Raw genomic sequence first — 24,508 nt, forward strand, 5'->3', positions numbered from 1 at the left:
ACCCGGTAAGGGACATATCACTAGAATGAATGCATAAATCAAAAAACAGCCTGTAGCACATTAATGAAGAAACATTTTGGTCTTCCAGGGGAAAAATGACTTTGATTGGAGATTAATATTGATTTTATGATCTGGCTAGTCATATAAAATAAATAGTCTCCTGCATGTGGCTTAACTCTTGTGGTGCCTCCATGTTTTACTTTTTTAAAAGGTCAGGTCTGATGGCAGGAAAGTTCTTTTCTCACAAATCCATTATTATGTGGGGAAGAAGACCACATGATCAGCCATGTAACAAAAACAAAAATGACACTCAAGTGACTGGTACTCAGTGAATAAAGGTTGCCCTCAACATCATCATTTATCATGTATATTAAGAAAATTATATTAATCAATGTGAAAAGAATAATAAAAAGAAAGAAAAAGCCCCGATTCCTGTTGACAGTGAATTTATAATCAGTCTGTACTCAAATTCAGCCATTTTCTTAGCAATGCTCATAACAAAGATGTTCAAGCAGGACATTTTTTTTTTTTTCCTCCAGGGTTATTGCTGGGCTCGGTGCCTGCACCATGAATCCACCACTCCTGGAGGCCATCTTCCCCCCCCCCTTTTGTTGCCCTTGTTGTTGTAGCCTCGCTGTGGTCATTATTATTGCCATTGTTGATGTTGTTCGTTGTTGGACAGGACAGAGAGAAATGGAGAAAGGAGGGGAAGACAAAGATGGGGAGAGAGACACACACCTGCAGACCTGCTTCACCACCTGTGAAGGGACTCCCCCACAGGTGGGGAGCCGGGGGCTCCAACCGGGATCCTTAGGCCAGTCCCTGCGCTTTGCGCCACATGTGCTTAACCCACTGCGCCACCGCCCAACCCCCCAAGCAGCACATTTTACAGAGCTATGCCCTTTGTGTATCTTTTCTTACACTGGACTCCCATTTCCGGATCCACATTTTCCCAAAGTATCTATCAATGCCTGACAGTAATTCAGAGCATGTATTTCTGTTCCATCTCCCCACACAGGATTGTAAGCTTTCATAGGCTTGCCGATTGTTTTCTCTACTGTTTAAATAGTACCTAGTTTCAGTAGATACTCAGGGATATTTAGTGTAAAAATAACGGTGGTGGTGGCACAACTGACTGAGTACACACTACACCACACTGCACAAGGACCCAAGTTCAAACCCTATATCCCCAGGAGGGAAGCTTTGTGAGCATTGAATCAGTGCTGCAGGTGTCTCTCCCTCTCTACCTTCTCATTTTCTCTCTGTCTCTATTCAAAAGAAAAAGAAAGAGGAGTCAGGCAGTAGCACAGTGGGTTAAGCACAGGTGGCACAAAGCACAAGGAACGGCGTAAGGATCCTAGTTCAAGCCCCCGGCTCCCCACCTGCAGGGGAGTGGCTTCACAGGCAGTGAAGCAGGTCTGCAGGTGTCTATCTTTCTCTCCCCCCTGTCTTCCACTTTTCTCTCCATTTCTCTCTGTCCTATCAAATAACAACAACAATACAATAATGACAACAACAATAATAACTACAACAATAAACATCAAGGGCAACAAAAGGGAATAAATAAATTTAAAATAAATAAATAACCTTAAAAAAAAGTTTAAAAAAAAGAAAAGGAAAGAAAGAGGGAACCAGGCGGTGGTGCACCAGGCTAAGTGCATATAGTACAAAGCGCAAGGACCAGTGCAAGGATCCCAGTTCAAGTCTCTGGCTCCCCACCTGCAGAGGGGTCACTTCAAAAGGGTGAAACAGGTCAGCAGGTCTGCAAGTGTCTTTCTCTCCTCTACTCTATCTGTCTTATCCAGTACAAAAAAATAAAAATAAAATAAATGGAAACAATGGCCTGCAGGAGCAGTGGATTTATAGTGCCGGTACCAAGTCCCAGCGATAATCCTGAAGAAAAAAAAAAAAAAAGAAGAAGAAAATAAAGAAAAAAAAAGAAGAAGAAGAAGAAGAAAGAAAAGAAAAAAAAATCATGAGAGGAGCATTATTATTTGATTCCCTAGACTTCCTATGTACATTTCCTTTCTCACAAGTAGCTTCACTTTTAGGACAAGTTTTCTCTTATGCACCCAATGGCTTGTGCTACAATAGGCTTGTCCTCATTAACTGTATGTTGAGTATTTCATCTGTCTGTGTTTCAGCAGGATGGAGACTGTGAGGAATAAATGAGGGAACTCACAGGTAGTATTTAGCACAATATTGTGCCTGACAGATAGCAATGTTTGTACCATTTTCCCTGCTATTGCTCTTGCCAATGTAAATATTATGCTACTTTCCTCCTTTGCAAATAGTGCACTAACTCTGGAAGTATCTCATAAGTCATGGAACTTATGGGCATTTAGTCCAGGGTTAAGGTTACATGGGTTTGCATCTCCTGAAATGAAGTTACTTCCTGTTTGGGTTGCTTTCAGGGAGTGTTAATTCTCCTCACATGTGTCCCCAGTGGGACTGTTGACACCTCCGTAGAGGAATCATAGGAATCGGCATGCAGGATTTCAATTAGTTGCCTCTGTTCAGCCTTCTCTGCTCCATTGTGTGGCCTGTGAGGCAGTGTTCAGTTTCCCAATATAAAACAGGCATTCGGGAATTCTTTGCTCAGTGGAGGCCAGGAGAACGATTCCATTATTTGCAGTCCCATCACATGGGCAGTTCCATCACTGTTTCAAAATTATATTTCTCAAAAAATAGGGGAGATCAAAAGAGTGGGGTGCAAGAGTTCAGTGATGGCAAGCAAAGCAGAGAACCATGTGTATGTGAATAAGAGTGGCACACTGAAGTCTGTCAGGTGCTATGAATCAAAAAGTGATTAGTGCTCAGATGATCAAAACAAAACCCATTCTTAGAGTCTTATAAATGGATGCTCTGTTTCCATAGCAGTGATGTTCTTTGTGCCCACTCAACTTCATATCAGTGTGATTACCTACAGAAAAGTGTAAACACAGACACACCTGATAAAGTTGAAAAGCACAGCTATCAGGAATGAAAATTTTGGTCCAAGAAAGAGACACACAGCGTGGGGTTCATGCCATACTGAGACTCACGCAGCAATCAGAAACATACTTAAGAAGCTTGGAAGCCTTTAGTATTTAATACTATAAGGACAGCACCCGAAACTTGAAAACCCCAACTTCCAAAGTCAAGTCCAGAGTATTTCGTCATGTGCAAGCCTACATTCAAATGATACTAGTTTATGGTGTCTTACACAAACCAGAAAATAGCAACTGGCAATTTTGCAGTGAGAGAATAAGACAAAAGTGAGAGAACAGCAGAACAGACTGTGAATTAGACACGTATTGAGTATTTAGAATAAAAGATTAGAGAGAAAACATCCAGTATCATGAGGGTTCAATATCTAAAACCATCTCATGTTGTGAGTCTACCCTTTTGAATACTGCATCTTATTAAGGAAGTACTTACATTAGGCCTCAGTCTGGCTGCCAGATCATAGTATTTCTCAGCTGCTTCATTGAGGCTAGCCTGCCTGTGAGGGGGGAAAAGGCCATTATTTTTCAATTTCAGATAAGTGAACAGAAATGGATCAAAATATCTAACATTTTGTAAGTGACGCTCCAATCGATCAAAACAGTAAGTTGCCTAAACAAAAAAACTACTGAAGTTTGAATTCATGTACTGACTTTGAGGCACCAGCCACAGTATGTTGAGTTTCCATGATCACATTAAGGTGGTATCATTATTATTCTTAAGAGGAGAAAAACAGATTTCATTTTATATGTAAGAAAGAAAGGAAGGAAAGAAGAAAGGGGGAAAAAGCAAATGTCAGGGGTCTGGGGACATGCAGTGAATTACCCTTTATAACACACTGTGCTTTAGGTCTTGCCCATGCTCCTTCAAAGTCTGTAAAGATGGTAGGTAACAAAAGCTAGACTCTTGCAGGCTGAGATGAAATCTGTTGCCCCTATTCGAGAGCTACAGAAGTACTATGAATATGTCAAATTCAACTTTAGATAATATATTCAGTATTAACTATGATGTGCATAATAATGGCAAATGACTTGAGGTTCCCTAGATAAAATGGAGAGGTTTTTACTTGTAAATGGTGAAAAAAAAAATCTTGAAGCAAGAGGCCAGGAATAAAAAGGTCAACCAAAAACTATCTTTCCCATTCAGGTGTCAAAAGAGAAAGGTAAACTAGCCATACCTATAACATTGAATTTGTGCACATGGGTAGACTCAAATAAAAACAATAAATACATATCCCTATATGACAATATAAATCGTAGGACTAATGGAAGATAACATCTCCCTAGAGAACAGGACAGATTTTTCTAATTCTTTCAGGAAAAAATAGAAACACTGTAATTTTTAATGGAGTTAATAAAGTAAAAGCCCTTGACCCCAGGCCCTACTGGACTCAAGACGCATTACAATGTGCCATTGCAATTTATACTCTCATAAACACTGAAGTTCAATTTCAGTATGTCAAGAAAAGTACTTTAATCTGGTATAAAATAGTAAAGAAAAAAAAAAGACCCTCGCTAGGGTATTTAATGATTGTTTCTTCCACTAAATTATAGAATTACTTTGATTCACTTGGAAATTTGATCCAAAATTCATTAGGTCATGCCCTGGAAGGGTTTTCTCCAGGGGAAAATAAAAGGCATGGAGGTAGGAAATTCGGGTAACTTAATACTATAAAGAAGTCAGTTACTTTGAAGTGAGATCAGCCAATAGATGTCTAACACTATTAATGATAGTTATCATTAATATTCATTTTTATGGCCATTCAAATTCATGAGATGGATAAGGATCAAAAGAGAAACTGAGGAATTCACAAGACAAAAATGTCTGTAAAGTACATAATAACACAATGGATATGAAGGCCTCTCTGTCAAAAAAAAATGGTTTTCAGTTTTTAAAATTGGCATATTCCTTAGTGGTTTAATTCACAAGGCGAAAGTCTGGTTTAGAAGCTGGTTTCTTAATTTATTATTGATAATATTTGAGTAAAATGAAAACAAAGAGTCTTCTCTTTGTTTTAGATCAGATTCATCATATAACTGTGAAACTTGGTTTTTATTCCAGGACTTTACTTCTAATATTAAATCATTTTTACTGTCTATCAGCATCAGCCTATTATGCCAACAAACAGAAATTTGCAGGGGACAGAGTATGTCAGTTTTATCCATTGAATATTCAGTTATATCCTAGTCTTATTCTCTAGAATTGGAGAATGAAAGAAAGAAAGAAAGAAAGAAAGAAAGAAAGAAAGAAAGAAAGAAAGAAAGAAAGAAAGAAAACTCATGAGAAACTACCCAATGTCCACTGTGCTTCATGTAAATATCCTGGGTGTGCATAATAAACCTTACTTACACAGATGACCAAATCAATAAATGAAAGCTGAGAAATTTGGGAATCTTTTGTCAATTCTTAGGGGATCCTACTCACTGATTTTTTCCCCTCTTTTTAAAAATTTTTTATTTATAAAAAGGAAACATTGACAAAACCATAGGAAAAGAGGGGCACGATTCTACACAATCCCCACTATCAAAACTCCGTATCTCATCCCCTTCCCAGATAGTTTTCCTGTTCTTAATCCCTCTGGGAATATGGAGCCAGGGTCATTGTGGGGTGCAGAACATGGAATGTCTGGCTTCTATAACTGCTTCCCCTCTAAACATGGGCATTGACAGGCTGATCCATACTCCTAGCCTGTCTCTCTCTCTCTTTCCATACTGGGGCAGGGATCTGGGGAAGCAGGGCTCCAGAACACATTGGTGGGGTTGTCTGTACAGGGAAGTCTGGTTGGCATCATGGTAGCATCTAGAAACTGGTGGCTGAAAAGAGAGTTAACATATAAAGCCAAGCAAGTTGTTGACTAATCATGAACCTAACGGCTGGAATAGTTCAGATGAAGAGTTGGGGGGGTCTCTGTTTTGTAGACAGCTAGTAGGCCTATTTTAGTTATATTCCAAAGGGCCCATAACTATACTAATTTTTTTTTTCCCTGAGCCTGATATCTGATATGCAGGTGGATCCAAGTTATTGTCTGGGGAGATGATGTCATGGCTGCAGAAAGAACCAGAAAGCTGGATCAGGGAAGAGAGCAGCTCCCAAATATGGGAAAGGTTTATAAATATTGTTGACTGTAAACCCATCAATTTGATCTGATCTGGGGCCCATATTCAGCCTTGGAGCCTATGTGACCTGTAGATCTGAGCTCACATTCTGTGGTCATGAGTAGGAATGTTCCCAGCTGCTCCAATTTCAGGACCCATTTTTCTCAGGTGGAGCATGGAGTATGTTGTCCATCCTCCCTTCAGGATGGAACATTCTCTACCATTGTTGATCCAAGTTGAGGGCAAGGTCCTATGGGGGCCCACAAAGGGCTCTATTGTGTTGTTCCTGATAGAGATGACTGGTAATAATGGGGAGAGGGATTTACTTGAGGTCTAGGCCCATTATGTCTATTTGGGAATCTCAGGACTCCCTACTCACTGTTTTTAAGAACCTCAAACACCTTTTGCTAGTGACTAACTACAGGACTTAATGTTCCCAGAAATGTTAGGATCAGACTATTTCAAGAAGCTGATGTAGTTCCTACAATCTTTCCTTTCATCATTATTTCTATTCTGGTATAGAAATTTCCTAAATTCTCTGTGTGTTGCTTATATAGTACTAGGAAATGATTATTTCCACTTTGTATCAATAGCATTACCAAGAAGGAACTGCATACTTTAAAGATGACTAAAATGAGGCTTCAGGATGTTGGCTTCCCAATGGTTACATAGCTGTAAGTCTAGAACTCTACAGCTAAACACCTGGCAAACTACCTCAAGTCCTGGACCACCCACAAAGAAAGGAAGAAAGCATCCTGATATTTCAAAGTCACACTTTAAGTGTTAGAGGAGATATTTAAAAAACAGAATACCTATAGTGTTTGTAGTTAGTAAATTTTATTTATTTCATAATTCCATTTCCCAAACTGATAAAAGTTGAACTCCATAGGCTGAATTGAGTCAAAGAATTGTTTTAAGAGTAGAGTCAAACACACTTACGTTTTGTCCTATCACATTCTTTCCCCAAAAGAGAGGGAAGGTAGCTCTCTCCGTCCCTTTGTCTCTCTATCTAAATGAAGAAGTGGCCATATGGATAAAGTTCATAAATATGTATGGCCTTAGCACTGAAAAAAGAGAGAGAGAGAGAGGAGGGAAATACTCATTATCCTTACAATCTCCCATTTGGGATAGGGCTCACAATTAGATTTGCAGGGGTGCCATATACACTTCATGTGCTTCAGAAAAGTCAGAAGATGAGCAAAGGGGAGACCAGTTGGTTTTTGTATCATAGACAACCTTCCATCCTAAGCACAGCATACTTTACAAAGCCAGGAATGAGATGGCAAGGTAAAAATCACTTGTATTAGGAAATTACTTGTGACGCTCATCTAGTATGCCACCCTCAGTTAACATTAAGTTATATTCTATAAGGAAGATTTAATCAGTATGCTAACTAAATTACATACTACTAAGTAGAAACTCAAATGAAGGCTTCTTCCTAATGGCCAACTCTTCTCCATCTCATATCTAGGGAACTTTCCCATTACAGCATTCATAACTTCTCAGGGCTAGAAGTAAAGAAACAGAAAAAAATAGGAGGAAAAAAAAAAAAAAACCTGTATTTGCAAACTGCACTGTGAAGTGAAGCATGAATTCCCAAGAAAGTATGGGGCTGCTGACTAGAATGTTTGGTTTTGTTTTGAGTGCTGATTGTATTTTATTTTTTCCCCAATTCCAGTATCATTTTATTGAGGAAATGTTGATTGACAGGATGTTTTCTTGTCATGGGTACATTTCCACAGATCACTAGAATTTTACCAGTTTTTAGATGCAGTTTTTCTGCCATGACTGAAACATAGAGCGAGTGAAAAATATGTAGTAACAAAAGCCATAAAAAAATGCCATTATTTTAGATAGAGTCCCTCCTTTTTTTCATATGAGACTGTGAAACTTACCTAATTAAAAATATGAAAATGTGTTTTATATGCCTTATTCCTTTCTCTAGTGTTACCTGATGATAGAAAAATGTCCTTGGGAACATAAGTATATGGTTTCTTCTTCTTCTAGCGTTTGCCCTTCTTCCGTAATTGGTTTGACACTCTTAAACAAAAATATGGGAATCAGTTATATTATAAAATAACTTAATAAACCCTGTGAAATTTTGGAACACAGTCTGATTAAAAACCATATATAGTGATCTACATTTTTACACATTCTGTCAAAATCACAAAATTACAGGTAGATAAATTTAAAACTCCTTCCTAAAATATAAAGAATAAAAAAAAAATCTAGTAGCATTTAGAATACCCTTTTTACAGTTACTAATAGTTGTAAATTGATAATTTTGACTTTAAAATAGTTCATATGTATAATGGCCATTGCTTTAGCAAAAGCTTTTAAATCTTTTTGTTTGGTTACTCATTCATTTTTTAAAATTTTTATTTATTTATTCCCTTTTGTTGCCTGTGTTGTTTTATTGCTGTAGTTATTGATGTTATCATTGTTGTATTGGACAGAGAGAAATTGAGAGAGGAGAGGAAGACAGAGGGGGGAGAGAAACAGACACCTGCAGACCTGCTTCATTGCTTGTGAAGTGACTCCCCTGCAGGTGGTCCTTGGGCTTTGCGTCACCTGTGCTTAAACCGCTGTGCTACCTTCCGACTCCCTATCCATTCATTTTTATCAGTGCAATGCTCAGTTCTGTCTTAGTGTAGATTCAGGGTTCGAATCCGAGACCTCTGGTTCCTCAGGCATGAACGTCTGTTTCATAAGCCTATTTCCCTGGTCCATTCAAATCATAACATTTTATAAAGGTATTGGTGATTCTTTCCTATTTAAATTTTTTATTTGTTCATTTTTTATGGTAGGGCTTTAACAATACAGGCTGACTTTTTCAGGTTAAAAAGAGAGAGAGAAGGGGGAAGGGAGAGATAACACACTTTCAGTGAGATAGGGGCCAGACTAACAACTAGGTCACATACATGACAAAGCAGGACCTTCCCAAATGAGCCATCTTGCTGACCCCTTGATTTTTTTCTTTTATTTTTTATTACTACTAGGGTTACCACTGGGGCTCAGATGACAGCACAACAAATCCATTGCTCTCAGCCGCCGATTTTTCCGTTTTCTTTTTTCCTTTTATTTGATAGGACAGGGAGAATTTGAAAGGGCAGGGGGAGATAGAGAAGGAGAGAGAAAGAATAATATCTGCAGTACTTGATTCACTGCCCTGGAAGCTTCTTCCCCTGTGCAGGTTGGGGAGCAGGGGCTCAAATCCAGGTGCTTTGCATGGTAATCCGTGAGTTAAACAAAGTGCACCACTGCCCAGGTTCCCCCTGGTGATTACTTTCAAGAATAACCCATGAACATTTTTATTTTTACTACAAAATTATTTGCTCTTATATCATGAAAATAGAATGAAAATGAAGCTGAGTTTTCTTAGGTCTTTGCCAACTGCCAAACTAGTATTTAGCTTTAAGTTACTTAAAGCAGCACTAAATTTTTAATTCTTGTTGATAAGTTGTATAGTTGTATTAAAAAAAAAAGCCTAGGCTAAGATAGGTGAGAACATAAAGATATAGTAAAAATCTTGAAATAGCAAAACCAAAGTTAAATACATGTGTAAAAACAATGAAGCAAGACCCTTACAATAAATCTCTTTGAATCACTGGTTTGTGATCATTAATCCTTTTTAAATGAAAAATTCTTCGCTAGCATCAAAATGGCTTCATGATCCGTAGTGATCTATTTCAATTCTAAAATACAAAGGCCAAAAAGGTAAAGAAGAAATAAAGCAACAATAAAGAAAAGACGCAGACTGACTTGGACACTTCATTAGATTTCTCTGAATTAGAAATTTCTTGGGTGGGAGTAGATAGCATTGTGGTTCTGCAAAAAGACTCTATTGCCTGAGGCTCCAAAGTCCCAGGTTCAATCCCCTGCCCCACCATAAGTCTGTTCATAAGCTGAACAGTGCCCTGGTAAAAATAGATAGATAGATAGATAGATAGATAGATAGATAGATAGATAGATAGATAGATAGACAGACAGATAGACAAATTTCTTAATGTTTCATGAGAGTTGAAGACCATTTTATCCTGATCTCATAATATGGAAAGGTTTTGCTATTTAGGATTTATAAACTCATTGACCTGCTATTCTCTTTTATACATCCGTCAATTTGAGAATTGTGATTTCTAAACAGCCTCCTAATTATAAAGACATGGCTGATGTTGATATCACCCTAAGAATAGAGTAGTATACTCTATTGGTCACAATTTACTGTTTAAATTCCAGCTTTAAATTGGAAACAATACCTTTTCAAACCTGCCTTTCATCTGCAAAACAGAAATGTAAGTACCAAACAAGAGCAGTGATATTTTAAGAAATGCTACCTTATTACACACACACACACACACACACACACACACACACACACACACACTTCACTAGAGTCTATGAATGCTATGAACAGGGTAAAGTTTGTTTTTAGTGCCTTTAGACTTCCTCTCAGGTATTAAATATCTTCATGTTCTTTTTTAGCTTCCAGTTCTGGGAGGAGAATGAATAAATCCATTCATGCAAAATGTTTCTAAGAGAATAATTGATTCAACACTTTTCTCTCACAACACTGTAGATACAATTTTCCTGAATTTTAGCATTTTAAGGGCCTTTGATATTTTTCTTTGGTAACAATCAATTTTCTTTTTTAAAAAGCTCTTATATGGAAACATCCAGGTTTTTTCCATTTTATTTGAAGTGCTAATAAACAGTCAACACTTATGTCCATTTATGGTCCTGTTCATTCTCTGGATAAATAAATAGGGAAATTGGCCATAATGTGGCTTCGTTCTCCTGAGTAAGGTAGAACTGTTTCCTTTGTGTTCTTTCTTCTGTTCTCTTCTTTCCTTCTCTCACGTTTTATTTTATTTACTCTAATAAAAGAGAAGGAGACAGATACAGAGAGAAAACCATAAGCTGAACACTTCTCAGCTCTGGTGGTCTTGGGGATTGAACCTGGGACACTGGAGTCTCAGGCACGAAAATCTTTCACATAACCATTATGCTGTCTCCCAGCCTAGTTTTCCTGCTTTCTTCCAGCCAAGGCTCCAGCATATGGCTCAGGCTTACACAATCAGAGGCAACTTCCAGAGAAATCAAATTCAGAACTCATCATAATGGAGAAGCAGCTGTCAGGAGCTTCTTGATATGATTCATGTGCTTTGCTAGGCTCCTGTGAGTGGTAGTAGTAATGAAAAGCTCCTATAGTACAAACTGACAGAGAAAAGCTGGGAAGCTGAATGTTACTGAGGAGTCAGAGAAGTCATGACATATTTTTTCTAGGCAAAAATGTGTCTTGACTTTTCTGACAACTCAATATTTCAGCCTATGTAAAACATAGAACTTAAGCTGGTGGGAGAGTCTCAGAGGCAAGGAACAACCTCAAGTAAGTCCAGACTCTGTTGTAACTAGCAAGAGAGAATACTTCAGTTAGTAATCAGAACAGTGACCCAGATGCAGAGATAAATTTAGGAGTAGATATGTTTTCTTTGATTTTGCTTTGAGAATAATGATGGAAGGTTCTCTGTTTTGGAAGTTGTCTCTATCAGTTGATAAGTGCTTATCTGCTCTAGGTTCCCCTTAGGATGTGTTTGCTTATATTGGTGTGTATGTATGTGTGTGTGTGTGTATGTGTGTATCCACACACACATACACACACACACATATATATATGACATATAGTATATAATGTGCTGTATATATACTATAGGGCATACAGCATATACTCATATATATTTTACACACAAACTACATATTATATACCACATATATACTACATACACATATGTACCTGGATATTCTGTGTAGCTGTGCAAATATATGCAAATAGTTTAAAGGATATGGATAGTGTTCTAATATCAATACCTTTGAATCATCACAGGCTCTTAGTACTTTTAATTATGTGCTGAGGAAATGTCTATGGACTCTTATTTAAACTACCAGTCTGTGGGCTTTGAGACAGTTCACACCTTACTTATGTGTGAGGTCCTGGTCTCCAAATCCAATGACACACCACATCACCATGGCACTGGGGGCAGCTCCATGGAAGGTGGAGCCGTGCTGTGATGTTACTCCCCTCCATACCATCTCATCTTTCTCCCTCCCTTTCCCTAATATAAAAAAAATGAAAAATTTGTTCTGGAACAGTGGTGATATGCATACGTGAGTGAGGCTCCCTCTGGTACCACCAGGGAAAAAAAAAGTATAGTTTGTTAATTGTACAATGCCTTCACTGAAATTATAAATTCTTAATCTCTTAATAATTATATCTGATGTCATATTGTTTTTCTTTCCAACTACCATTTTTACTAACAAAATATGTTCTACACAGTGAAATAGAGTAGATTACTACCCTGTGGAACTTAACTCATGCTGAATGTCTGTGAATGAACATAACAATTCTCTTTCAACTTCATCAATGCAAACGAAAAGGAGGTGTTGTGCCCCTTTAGTTATTACAAGATGGAGGACACAGCTCCACAACTTCTGAGTCAGACAAAAGGAAACACACTGACTCTTACATGCACCATTCTCACAGACATCCAGTGACCTAAAACTCCCACGAAAGTCTTCAAATTGGAAGAAGGCAGGAATGAGGACACAGAACTCTGGTGGTGAGAGGGAATGGGGACAGAACTCTGGTAGTGGGGATGGTGTTTCATTATACCCCTGCTATATTGTGATATTATACCCCTGATACCTTATGATATTAAATGACTAATAAAAAACGAATGGTCTAAAAATAGTCAGTGAAGAGCAATAATAATCTCACATCACCAGGCTGGGAAGATAGCATGAAGGTTATGCAAAAATACTTTTATGCCTGAGGCACCAAAGATGCCCAGGTTCAATCCCTAGCACTTCCATAAGTACGAGATGAGTTGTGTTCTGGTGAAAATAAAAATGATAATAAACCAAATAAATAATTTCACACCACATAGTGTTCATATGAATCACCCCAGAAATAGGAGTTAAAGATGTTTTGAGTTTCTCATGCTCTACTGCTTCAGTGAAACCCTCTTGCTTGAATTTATCTGATTTATCATTCTTTTTTTTCCCCACCCCTGATTTATCATTCTTAACTAAACTATAGCTTTAAAATTAGACATGCCAAAGTTTTCCATTTGTTACACTACAGGAAAATATTTTTACTTGTTACTGAGTTGAAATGAATTTGCTATACACCTCTCCAATTTCAAGCCTTCTGAAAGTCAATAAAGATTTAGTGCTTACCACTTTAAATTTAGTATCATCTACATAGAATTATTCTTTTTTCTTGGTCTGATAACAACTGCAATGAGTAGCTTTCCTCATTAGTCAACTATTTAGGTTGTTTCATTAAGAATAAACTAAGGAGGGCCTCGGTAGTGGCATGTGTGGTTGAATGTACATTTTATAATTTATAAGGACCCAGGTTCAAGTCTCTGGTTCCCACTTGCAAGAAGGAAGCTTCATGAATAGTGAAGCAGTGTTGCAGGTATCTCTCTCCCTCACTATCTCCATTATTCCTCTCCACTTGTCTTTAGATTAAATTGATAAAGAATAAATAAGCACTGAAAACAGAAGAGAAATTTAGAATAAGCCAAGGAAAGGGAAGTTAAATGAGGGCACTCAGTCATTTTTTGAACCAGTCCTAAACAAGTAATCTGAGATATCAGTTCAACCATTAATCCAGCTAACTAGATATAACCAGGGAGACATCACCTTGTTCCTCAAACCCAACATATCATCAAGCCTTATCAATTTCACCTCCTGAGTATCTTGCAAAAAATAATCTTGAGGGACAAATTACTATCAAGTTCAGTTTAAAATAATTTGGCCCCTTCATGGAGAATATTCCCTGTACCATTATAGAAGCAAACTCTTGATAGCTAACTATTTTCTTAAGGTGAACTTAAACGAAGAGTTTCCTTTTAGCAAAATCCTAAATGTTCTAAATAAATAAGGAAATAAGTTGGTGTTCAGTTTACACAGTAAGCACTTAAATACTTGAATTAAACAGGGTCAAAACAGAATAGTAAAGTAAAAACAATTTGGGGGACTGCCATCAAGTTGAAGAGGATATGGCTAGGCTGCAGTGGTCTTATTTATAATTAATATAGAAAGATGCTCACTAACTGCCTCTTAATGAGTAGTTTAGGCTGCAGAGAGCAAGGGAAAGGGTTCTGAAAATAAATCCTGAAGAATTCTGTATCACCAATGCATGGCAAAACCTTCCCACTGGTTTCTAGCACTATACTAAGAAAAAGTAACCAATGATATATTAAACAAGGTCAGTTTTTTTTTTAAATGATTAAAAAAAAAAATGGTAGACCTTGAATCTCAGATACTGCCTTCGCCTATAGCAAACTGTCTTGTAGATGAAAGGATCTGTCACAGTCAAGAGGAATGAGTATGTAGAACTGTGTACTCCCATCCTTGCAAAAGCTTAGTGTTATATTTCTCATGAACAGCTTTCTCTTTATAATAATACCTCATTCTGCCATGCAAATTAAGGTGTATTTTATTCTTGCATTGCCAGGCCCTGCGGATTGGATAGAGTTTAATCTACAAGCATACCAATAGCCTACTGAATCCTGATTTCTCTTTGTAGGTATCAGCTTTAGGAATGCTAAATATTAATGTACTGTGAGTGGATTGAAGTGAAACCTAACAGTACACTTTCCTCACACACCAGCTTTGAATTCTTATTTAAATCTTACCAAAGCCAAGGAGAAAACCACAAAGATACAGCTTAACAATGGTCTCAAACTATAAATTCAAAGTCATCTACAAGATTAAAGTTTAAATACTGGTTCTTAAATTCTGAGGAGCTTGGATGTATGGTTCTAAAATGTTAATACAAGGGATGTTTGTGACGGTAATAGTCTGTATTCTGACTGATAAACACGTGTATTCTACTATAAGATAATGTACATAGAAATCCACATGTGGCAAAATCAAATTATATATATATATATATATATATATATGTATATATATATATATATATATATATATATATGCTCACATGATAAATGTAGGGAAACTCAAGAAGACCAGTGAGTTCTATCAATGTCAATATCCTCATGCAGATCACTTAAGATAACCGACCACAAGGGAAATGAGATACACGGTTACAGATGATTATTCTATACTATTTCTTATAATTGCACATAAATTTGTAATCTTACAATGAGAAGTTAGAAAAGTTCCTCAATGTTTCTTTAAAGCTCACGCTTTAAAATCACCCCAGCAAGAACCAACTCCTCTGTTATGTTTCATTTATTTTTTAAATTTTTTGCATTTCTTTTTTTCTTTGAAAAAGAATTTATTTATTTGATAGAGAAAGATGAAGAGGGAAGAGGTATATAGAGAGGAATAAAGAAAGAAAGACATAGGCAGCACTGCTTCGCCGTTCCTGAAGCTTCCCTCCTGCAAGTGGCGACCAAGCGGGGGCTTGAACAGGGATTCTTGGGCATGGTAACATGTACATTCTGCCTGGTGTGTGACTGCCTGGACTCATCTTAGTTATGTTTCTTAGGTTGTAAAAGTAATCTACATAATTGCAAATTGATCCTGAGCACAGAACCTACAGTGTGAATTTCTCCTGAGAATGCAATGGACAGAGATTTAAGGAGTACTAGTCAGGTGATATATGGAAGAGGAGACATATGCATTTTCTTAATGCTGCCAATGTGTAATCAAAGTCAGGTGCCTGCTTTTGCCATGCAGGTGAACCAGGGTAGAGTCCAGTCCCCAGACTACTGGAAGCTCTTGCTGTTTTTCCTCTCCGTTTCTATTAAAGAAAGTAAGCCTACAGTGGTGAAACTCCAGGGATGACAAAAAAAGAAGGAAAAAAAAATCCTATTTTAATCTAAATTACTATTGCAGATCCACTGATTTTCTTTGTGTGATCACAACAAAAATTACTTATTTGTTTTCTAATTGTTTGACTGTTATTATAATTGGCTGTTGTAATAATCTTTCTGAAAATAGAAGGACTAAAGGCCTAAAATAGTATTGTTTTAATACATGACAATCAATGTAATTACAGTGCAATTTTGACAATCTATACTTAATACATATTTAAATAACTTGCAAGTCCTGAGCTAAAGAATAGCAGTGCTTTTAAAACAGCAAATTCTCCCTGATCACTATTGAAAGACCCAATTACTTACTGTTCGTCTCCTAAGCCAAAAGGACAAATGACTTAAACACAGTAAAATCCACTCAGAGAAATTTTAAGGATTTATAAATTAAGTATATTCTAATTTGATGATAATCCTCTCCCCTCTCCAATATATTACAATCTACACCCAACATTCAATAAAAATTAATTCTGAAAGCAAATAATGAGATGCACTTGACTAATGACACAATTTGCTTTAGAGACATTTAAGTAGACAGTTATTAATTTTGGTTTTGCAATTTCCTTTCTGTGTTTATGCTCAATACACTTTGAAAGGGAGGAGTTCTCATTCATTTTTTTTTAAGTCTTAAGAGGCTAACATGAATTACCTGCTATACACTGAAACTGTCCTAAATGACACAGGCCTGTATGGTGTTAGTACACACCAGAAGCATAATTCACTTTAAGAATGTGAAGTCAGTCCCTGGGCAGAGGAGCCCACCTATATGTCCCAGAGATCCACCTCCCTAGACCCCTGCCCCACTAGGGAAAAAGAGAGACAGGTTGGGACTATGAACAGACCTTCCTATGCCCCATGTGCAATTACAGAAGCCTGACCTTACACCTTCTGCACCCCACAGTGATCCTGGGTCTATGTTCCCAGAGGGATAAAGAATAAGAAAGATTTCAAGGAAGAGGGTGGGATATGGAGCTCTGGTGGTGGGAACTGTGTGGAACTGTACCCCTCTTATCCTATGGTCTTGTCAATATTTCATATATATATATGATGTGGACTCAGGTAGAATGAGGGGGGAGTTAGTGCTTTCCAGTTGCTTTCCCAAAGCCATGGAGTTGAGCTTTCAAGGCACAGTGGCAGACACAAACCTGAGCATGTGGGCAGCGTTGAAGACCACGTCAAACTCTGAGCTGTCCAACTCAGCTGCTTTTTTGGCCATCTCAGCTGCTTCTACAAGGCGAGCTTCTTCCAGAAGAAACTGACCTGGAAGTTGGAAAGCAAATGGACTTCAATTTTGAAAAGTACAATCTTTTGAAACATTCAAGTATAATATTTGAGTACTGATATGAAATGACGAAGTGGCCACAGAGAAAATCCAAGAATGGTAAAAGTGATGGAAGGTTTATGTGTATCAAGCATTTCTATCCCTACTCTTTAGTTATACTACAAATGCTAGATTTCTAATTTTTCCTCAAAAAAAAAAAATAATAACCCTCTATTGTGATAGGGAAGATAGCATAGTACAAAAAACTCCCATTACTTGATGCCCCTTTTTTGTCATTAGCATAATCCATGGCTCTAGTCAGGGAACCCTGGGATTCCCACATAGATATGATGGGTCTAGACCTCTAACAGATCCCTCTCTCCACCATCTCTGGTCACTTCTGGTCATCTCTGGAACAACATGATAAACCCTATTGTGAGACTCTCCAGGACTTTTCCCTCAATATAGAACAATGGTAGAAACTGCCCCCAAACTGCCCCTCTCTCAGAAGGGAGATTGGGTTAATATATTCTGCTACTCAAGGAAGACGGGTCCTAAAATGAGGACAGCCTAGATTGTTCCTAGCTCTGACCAAGGAATGTGAGCTCAGACCAACAGGGATGCCGAGGTTATACAGGCTCCTGTGCTGAATATGCATAGACATGGGCCTAGATCAGATCAATGGGGTTTATAGTTAATGGTATTTATATACTTTTCCCATATTTGGAAGTTACTCTCTGCCCTAATCCAGCTTTCTAGTCCTATTCCCAACTCTGACACCATCTTGTCACATAATACTTTTAGCCCACCTGCATGTTAGCTATTGGGCCCAGGCAAAAATTAGTAAAGTCATGGCCCCCTTGGAATATACCTAAAACAGACTTCCTAGTTTCTTCCAAAATGGAGATCCTAAATCTCATTTGCTCTATTCTTACCTTTAGGTTCCTGATTAATAAACAATTTGCTCTACTTTATACCTTAATGCTTTTCAGCCACCAAGTTGCAGATGCTGCCATGATGCCAACCTAACTTCCGTGGGCAGATGACCTCACCAATGTACCCTGGAACCCCAACTCTCCAGAGCCCAACCCCACAAGGAACGACAGAAGCAGGCTGGGGTTATGCATTGTCCTTTCAAAGCTCATGTCTAGCAGAGAAGCAACTACAGAAGGCAGAACTCCCACCTTCTGTACCCCATGAAGATCTTTGGTCCATCCTCCCAAAGGGATTAAGAAGGGAGGCTGGACAACATACTCTATGTTCCACCTGAGGAAGATGGGTCCTGAAACTGGGGCAGCTTGGAATCTTCCTACTCATGACCACAGAATGTGAGCTCAGATCTATAGAGATGCAAAGGTTACATAGGCTCCTAAGCTGAATATGGGCCCCAGATCAAATTAATGGGGTTTACAGTCAACAATATTTATATACCTTTCCTATATTTGGGAGCTACTCTCTTCTCTGATCCAGCCTTCTGGCCTCTTTTCCAGCCATGACATAATCTCCCCAGACAGTAGCCTGCATATCAGATGTCAGGCTCAGGGGAAAAAATAAACAAACTAGTATAGTCATGGGCTCTTTGGAATATAACTATAAATATGCCTACTAGCTATCTACAAAACGGAGACCCCCAAATATTTATCTGCAATATTCTAGCCTTTATGTTCATGATTAGTCAATAATTTGCTTGGCTTTATATGTTAACTCTTTTTTCAGCCACCAGGTTCCAGATGCTACCATGATGCTGACCGGACTTCCCTGGGCAAAAAACCTCACCAATGTGTCCTGGAGCCCCGCTTCCCCAGAGCCCTGCACCACTAGGGAAAGAGAGAGACAGGCTGGGAGTATGGATTGACCTGCAAATGCCCATGTTCAGCGGGGAAGCAATTATATAAGCCAGATCTCCCACCTTCCACACCCCATAATGACCCTGGGTCCATATTCCCAGAGGGACAAAGAGTAGGAAAGCCATCAGGGGATGGGATGCGGAGTTCTGGTGGTGGGAACTGTGTGGAGTTGTACCCCTCTTTTCCTATGGTTTTAGTCAGTGTTTCCTTTTTATAAATAAAAATTTAAGAAAAAAGAATATGCCATTAAATTTAGGTTGGATTTTAAATTTGTAAATATGCAAATAGAGAACCTGAAAGTGTTTGCTTTTGTTGCTGTGATACTTAAGGCATGTTAAATTTCACTGCTCCCAGGTTACCTTTTCTTTCAGACAGAGGGAGAGAGAAAGAGACAGACAGACAGAAAGGTAGACATCATAGCACCAGAGTTTCCCCTGGTTCCATCATCCTCCTGTGTTGCAGTGGGACTCTAAGAGCTGTCATCCTGAAAAGGTTCAGGTACTAATAGGTGAGCCAGCTCTCCAGACTGACTGCTGTTTATTGTTTTGTAACTAGGAAATAATTAGCAGCAGAAGAAATGCTGCAAATCTAATCTGACATGGATATTTACATGTGAACCAACTTGAGGGTGACAGCAATATGCCAAAAGGAGTCTTGTACTGCTGAGATCCCAGTGTGGGGAGCTAATGATGATTTCTTCTTGCTTTGTGGGATTCCTATTTCTTCAAGACCTTTAGTGATACTAAAAACAGTTATAAAAATGATTTGCCAGGCCTGAGTAGCACACAGAAAACAAATAACCTTTCAAAGTGATAAATCTTCCCTGGTGGCTATTAAAACAAATAACATTATTTGCTGTTTATGTAATAAGCACTGCAAATTGTTTTGTGACCTGAAATACATGGAAAGATGTTGTGCTCTCTGGATTAAAATTAACCATGGCAAGTGTTTATATTGAAACATTTCTAAACTGCAATGCGTAAACAAACAGTGAGAAGAAAAAAGATTAGAGTCTCAAGTCTACTTTTAAAAATAAAGTTAAAAGTTTAAAAAAAACAAACAGATGGGCGTGCTCTCATCTATTTCTGCAAGAGAAACAAGAACAGGAAGGGGAAGCATAAAGTAAAACTCAGACTGGTGTGGTGGATTGCACCATAGTGAAGGATTCTGAGGAGAGGAGACACCGGAGAGGAGTATGGGGTGGGGGTGGGGTCAGGTCCTGGAGTACGATGATGGAAAGAGACTTAAGCTGGGATGAGACTGTATTGCAGATACCTAGCATGGTGAGATGGGAAATGAGGTACTCATGCACCAACCACTGTACTGTAAACTATGAACTGCCCAATGAAAACAAAGAAAGAAAGAAAAAGTTTAATCATTTTCTTTAGTTTCTCACTTGACATTCTGTTGCTTTCTCATCTTCCAGAATAAACATATTGTTAAGGAAAGAGAATTGGAAATAGTTAAATTCACAAATAGAATGGCACAGTGCTTATGAATTTCATGTATATGGTAATTCTACAGGGATGATGATAGGCTATTCAGCTTAAAGGATATGCTGTTTAATAAGTAAGACAAATTAGATAGTCTATGACAGACTGGAAAATGTATGTATCTTAGTTAACTGTGTCAGGTCACTCTTCAGCTACTTCTGCTTATTCTAGATTGCTTTTTAAGTTCACACATTATTAATTGCTACCTGTATCAAATCATACTGCCTTCCCAATAAATGGAGTAATAAGCATATTCATTGATTCTATAAAACTTACACATAGAAAGTTATTAATTTTAATTTTTCCTTTCCAAATACTCACTAATTCTTAAATGTATCCTATGTTACAGTTAGAAAATTATTACAAATGATTGAATAATGAAGTTTGCTTTCTAAAAATTGATTAGACACACTGTACGTAGAAGGAAAAGCGCTAGATCTAGAAGGTCTGAGGAGCTCACAAAATAGATCACTTGGATAGTGTGCTGCTTTGCTATGTGCAAGACCTAGGTTTGAATCTAGTCCCTTCCATATTGTAACTTTTTTAAATGTACTTTCTCTTTTTTAAAAATTTTTTTCTTATCTTTATTTATATCTTATTTATTGGATAGACACATCCAGAAATTGAGAGGGAAAAAGGTGATAAAGAGGGGGAGAGACAGAGAGATACCTGCAGCCAGCTTCACCACTTGTGAAGCTTTCCCCCTGCAGGTGGGGACCGGGGGCTTGAACCTGGATCCTTGCCCTTTGTAACATGTGCGCCACCACCTGGCCCCATCCCTACCATACTGAAGAAATCTTCCCTACTATGTTCTCCTTCAAACCACCCCTGTCTCCTTTCCTGCCTATCTACCTCTCTCTCTAAAAGAGAAAGAAACAAATAAAAGGCATTCTCTCTATACTGTCCACATAGAAAAGTAACATTGAGGGAAGTGGCGGGGTGGCCTCCCGGTACCAGAAGGTGGCTGTGATGTGCATGTGGAACGCTGTAATCAAGGACAGGTCACTCTTGGCTCTACAATTAAACCGTCCTGTTTTTCTCTTCAAAAGAAAAAAAAAGAAAAGTAACACTGATAAGATGTCTAAGTGGTAATTAAAATGATATAGGAGGCCAATGTATATGCATTCCCTTGGATCAAAAAAGCTTTCCAAAGCTTCCCAATTCTAAATACATCTTCGACGTTCAGCAAATCTAGCAAAGTTAGACAATACTAATTGCAATTTTAAAATATTGCAATGGGGACTGGCAAAATAGCTTACTTGGGTAGTGTGCTGCTTTGACATGTGCATGAACCAGGTTCAAACCCAGCCCCCACAGCACTGAAGAAACCTTCAGTGCTGGGTCACTTCATCTCTCCCTTTCTCTTTGCCTCTCTGTCACTATCTAATAAACCAAACCAAACCAAACCAAACCAAACCACTAAGTTATTTTCTGTTAAACACATGCACTTTGTAACCAGCTTGCTGGGTTGTTCCCCCAGTGAAATGCAGCATAAGCCTATGTTGACAGAACAGAAAAACTATGTGATCATTTTATAATGCCAAAATTTATTCATCATCTTAACATTCAGAAAACAATATCAGAATACACCAGTCAGGTATTAGCATAATTCCACCATTCTATTCTCCACAAGCAAGGTACCCAGAATTAGTGTTCTGATTCGATAAAGGCAGAAAAAAAATCACGGGGTGTGAATTGTCTGGTGTCTTTTCTTTGAACTGTAGATGAAAGAAACATTATTTTGCTATGTGATACAATGATCATTTGTTTGAAATATAGTGCTGAATCAGGAAAAAAGGAGCAATAAGCATTTTTAAATCCTGGGAACTAATATAAATAGGAAAACAAAGACATGCAAGATTTTTCTCTTAGGAATTATCCAAAGAAACTAAATGGATATGCTACTGGAGAATGAAAAAAGGAATGGTTGCTTTTCCTTTTTGTCATTGTTAGGCCTTTACCATTCCAGGAAAAAAAAAAAAAAAGAAAAATTGAGATAGACAGAGAGACAGAAAGACAAGAGTGGGGAGGAGTGGGACAGAAAGAAATGGCAACCTGGTAGGGCACCAAAGTAAAAACGCTGGGTGGAGGGTGAGGATAGATGCTCAGCTTCATGGGGCGGGGTGGGGGAGATGGGATGGGACACAGTCTTTTGGTGGTGGGAATGGTGTTTGTGTACACTCCTATTAATTTATAGTCATATAAATCACTAAGTAATATGAGAGGGGAAAACTGATTGAGTGTCTCAAACTTTTTAAAGCACAGACTGAGTCTTTTTAATATATAGGCTGAGTCTTTGATATGTTGACTCTCTTAAAAACTTAGTCCAGGGAGAACAAAAGCAACCGGTGGCATAGCTATATGCAAATAATGTCAAAGGACATAAAATATGTAGATGGTGTGTATGATACAGCAAATCTTAACAAAGGGATTTTTCAAAGTTAACCCAATTGCCAAACAATGTGATTATTGAAATAACTATCTATTGTCTTATTAAACCCTAAAACAACAGTAATCTCCCGCATCCTCGATAGAGCCTATGTTTCTCCCAATCCTGGAACCTCTGGGGTGGGGCTCACTTTCCTGCATGCTTCTCTCAAGTCATACCAAATGATACTGCATCCACCAATTCCAACCTAATCAATGCAACAAGTAGCATCTCAGAATGCTTCACCTGAGACTATGTACAGAGACATCAGGCATGGAATGCCAGCCCTTCACTCTCATCACTCACTTGGGTGAGACCTTTCCTTTCATGGTATTCTCTAATTCCATTCCAGGAGGTTCACTTCCTAACGAAGTCCCAAAACCTAGATATAGGCCAGGTCCCATTAGATAGAGCATATGTTCACATGTGTCCATAAATTAGGGCAAAATATATAGCTGAAAGCAAAAATACACAATAGTCTGTAGTGAGTCAGTATTAAGTTCATAATGAAACAGTGTCCACTTAGACTTTGATACCCTCCTCACCTACCTCCTATTACTATTCTCTTAGTCACTCCAAAGCTAACTTTATCAAAGCAAGGACTGCAAAAGCTGAATAAGGGCAAGAGACTGGCATACTTTAACAATGACTCTTTAGTCACTATCAGGCCATTCCACCAGGTAGGGCCCTAATTGGGGAGTCCTGAGATTCCCAAACAGACACGATGAGCATAGAACTCAAATAAATCCCTCTCTCCATTATTACCGGTAATTTCTATCAGGAACAACAAAATAGACCCCTTTGTGGGCCCCCATAAGACCTTGCCCTCAACTTGGATCAACAATGGTAGAGAATGTTCCATCCTCCGAAGGGAGAATGGACAATGTACTCTATGCTACACCTGAGGAAGATGGGTCTATACTGGGGCATCATGGAATGTTCCTAACTCTTGACCACAGAATGTGAGCTCAGATCTATAGGGATGCAGAGGTCACATAGGCTCCTAAGTTAATTATGGGCCCCAGATCACATCAAACCGATGGGGTTCACAGTTAACAATATTTATACCCCTTTCCCATATTAGGGAGCTATTCTCTTCCCGGATCCAGCTTTCTGGTCCTTTTCCCAGCCATGACATGATCTCCCCAAACAATAACTTGGATCCACCTGCATATCAGATTTCAGGCTCAGGCAAAAAAAATAAAAACACTAGTATAGCTACAGGCCCTTTGAAATATAACTAAAATATGCCTACTAGCTACCAAAAAAATGGAGGCTCCCCCAACTCTTCATCTGCACTATTCCAGCATTTAGGTCCATGATTGGTTAACAATTTGTTTGGCTTTGTATGTTAACTCTCATTTCAACTACCAGGTTCCAGATGCTAGCATGATGCTGACCAGACTTGCCTGGACAGACAACCCCACCAAAGTGTCCTGGAGCTCTGATTCCCCAGAGCCCCACCCTACTAGGGAAAGAGAGAGGCAGGCTGGGAGTATGGATAGACCAGTCAATGCCCATGTTCAGCGGGGAAGCAATTACAGAAGC

General features: G+C 38.4%; 1 protein-coding gene across 3 annotated transcripts in view; it reads right to left on the minus strand.

Moving 5' to 3' along the window:
- Window positions 1-24,508, minus strand: part of TMTC2 (transmembrane O-mannosyltransferase targeting cadherins 2) — a 538,840-nt gene that overhangs the window by 58,357 nt on the left and 455,975 nt on the right. For 2 of the 3 annotated variants that reach the window (XM_060191458.1, XM_060191459.1), the window contains 2 exons: window positions 17,077-17,191; window positions 3,421-3,484 (listed from right to left, as the gene is read on the minus strand). In XM_060191458.1, coding sequence (XP_060047441.1) covers window positions 3,421-3,484; window positions 17,077-17,191 — 179 coding nt within the window. The remainder of the gene's footprint in view (window positions 1-3,420; window positions 3,485-17,076; window positions 17,192-24,508) is intronic. The other variant, XM_060191460.1, reaches the window with a different exon arrangement.

Source organism: Erinaceus europaeus, chromosome 5 (assembly GCF_950295315.1).
Source record: "Erinaceus europaeus chromosome 5, mEriEur2.1, whole genome shotgun sequence".
NCBI lineage: Eukaryota > Metazoa > Chordata > Mammalia > Eulipotyphla > Erinaceidae > Erinaceus > Erinaceus europaeus.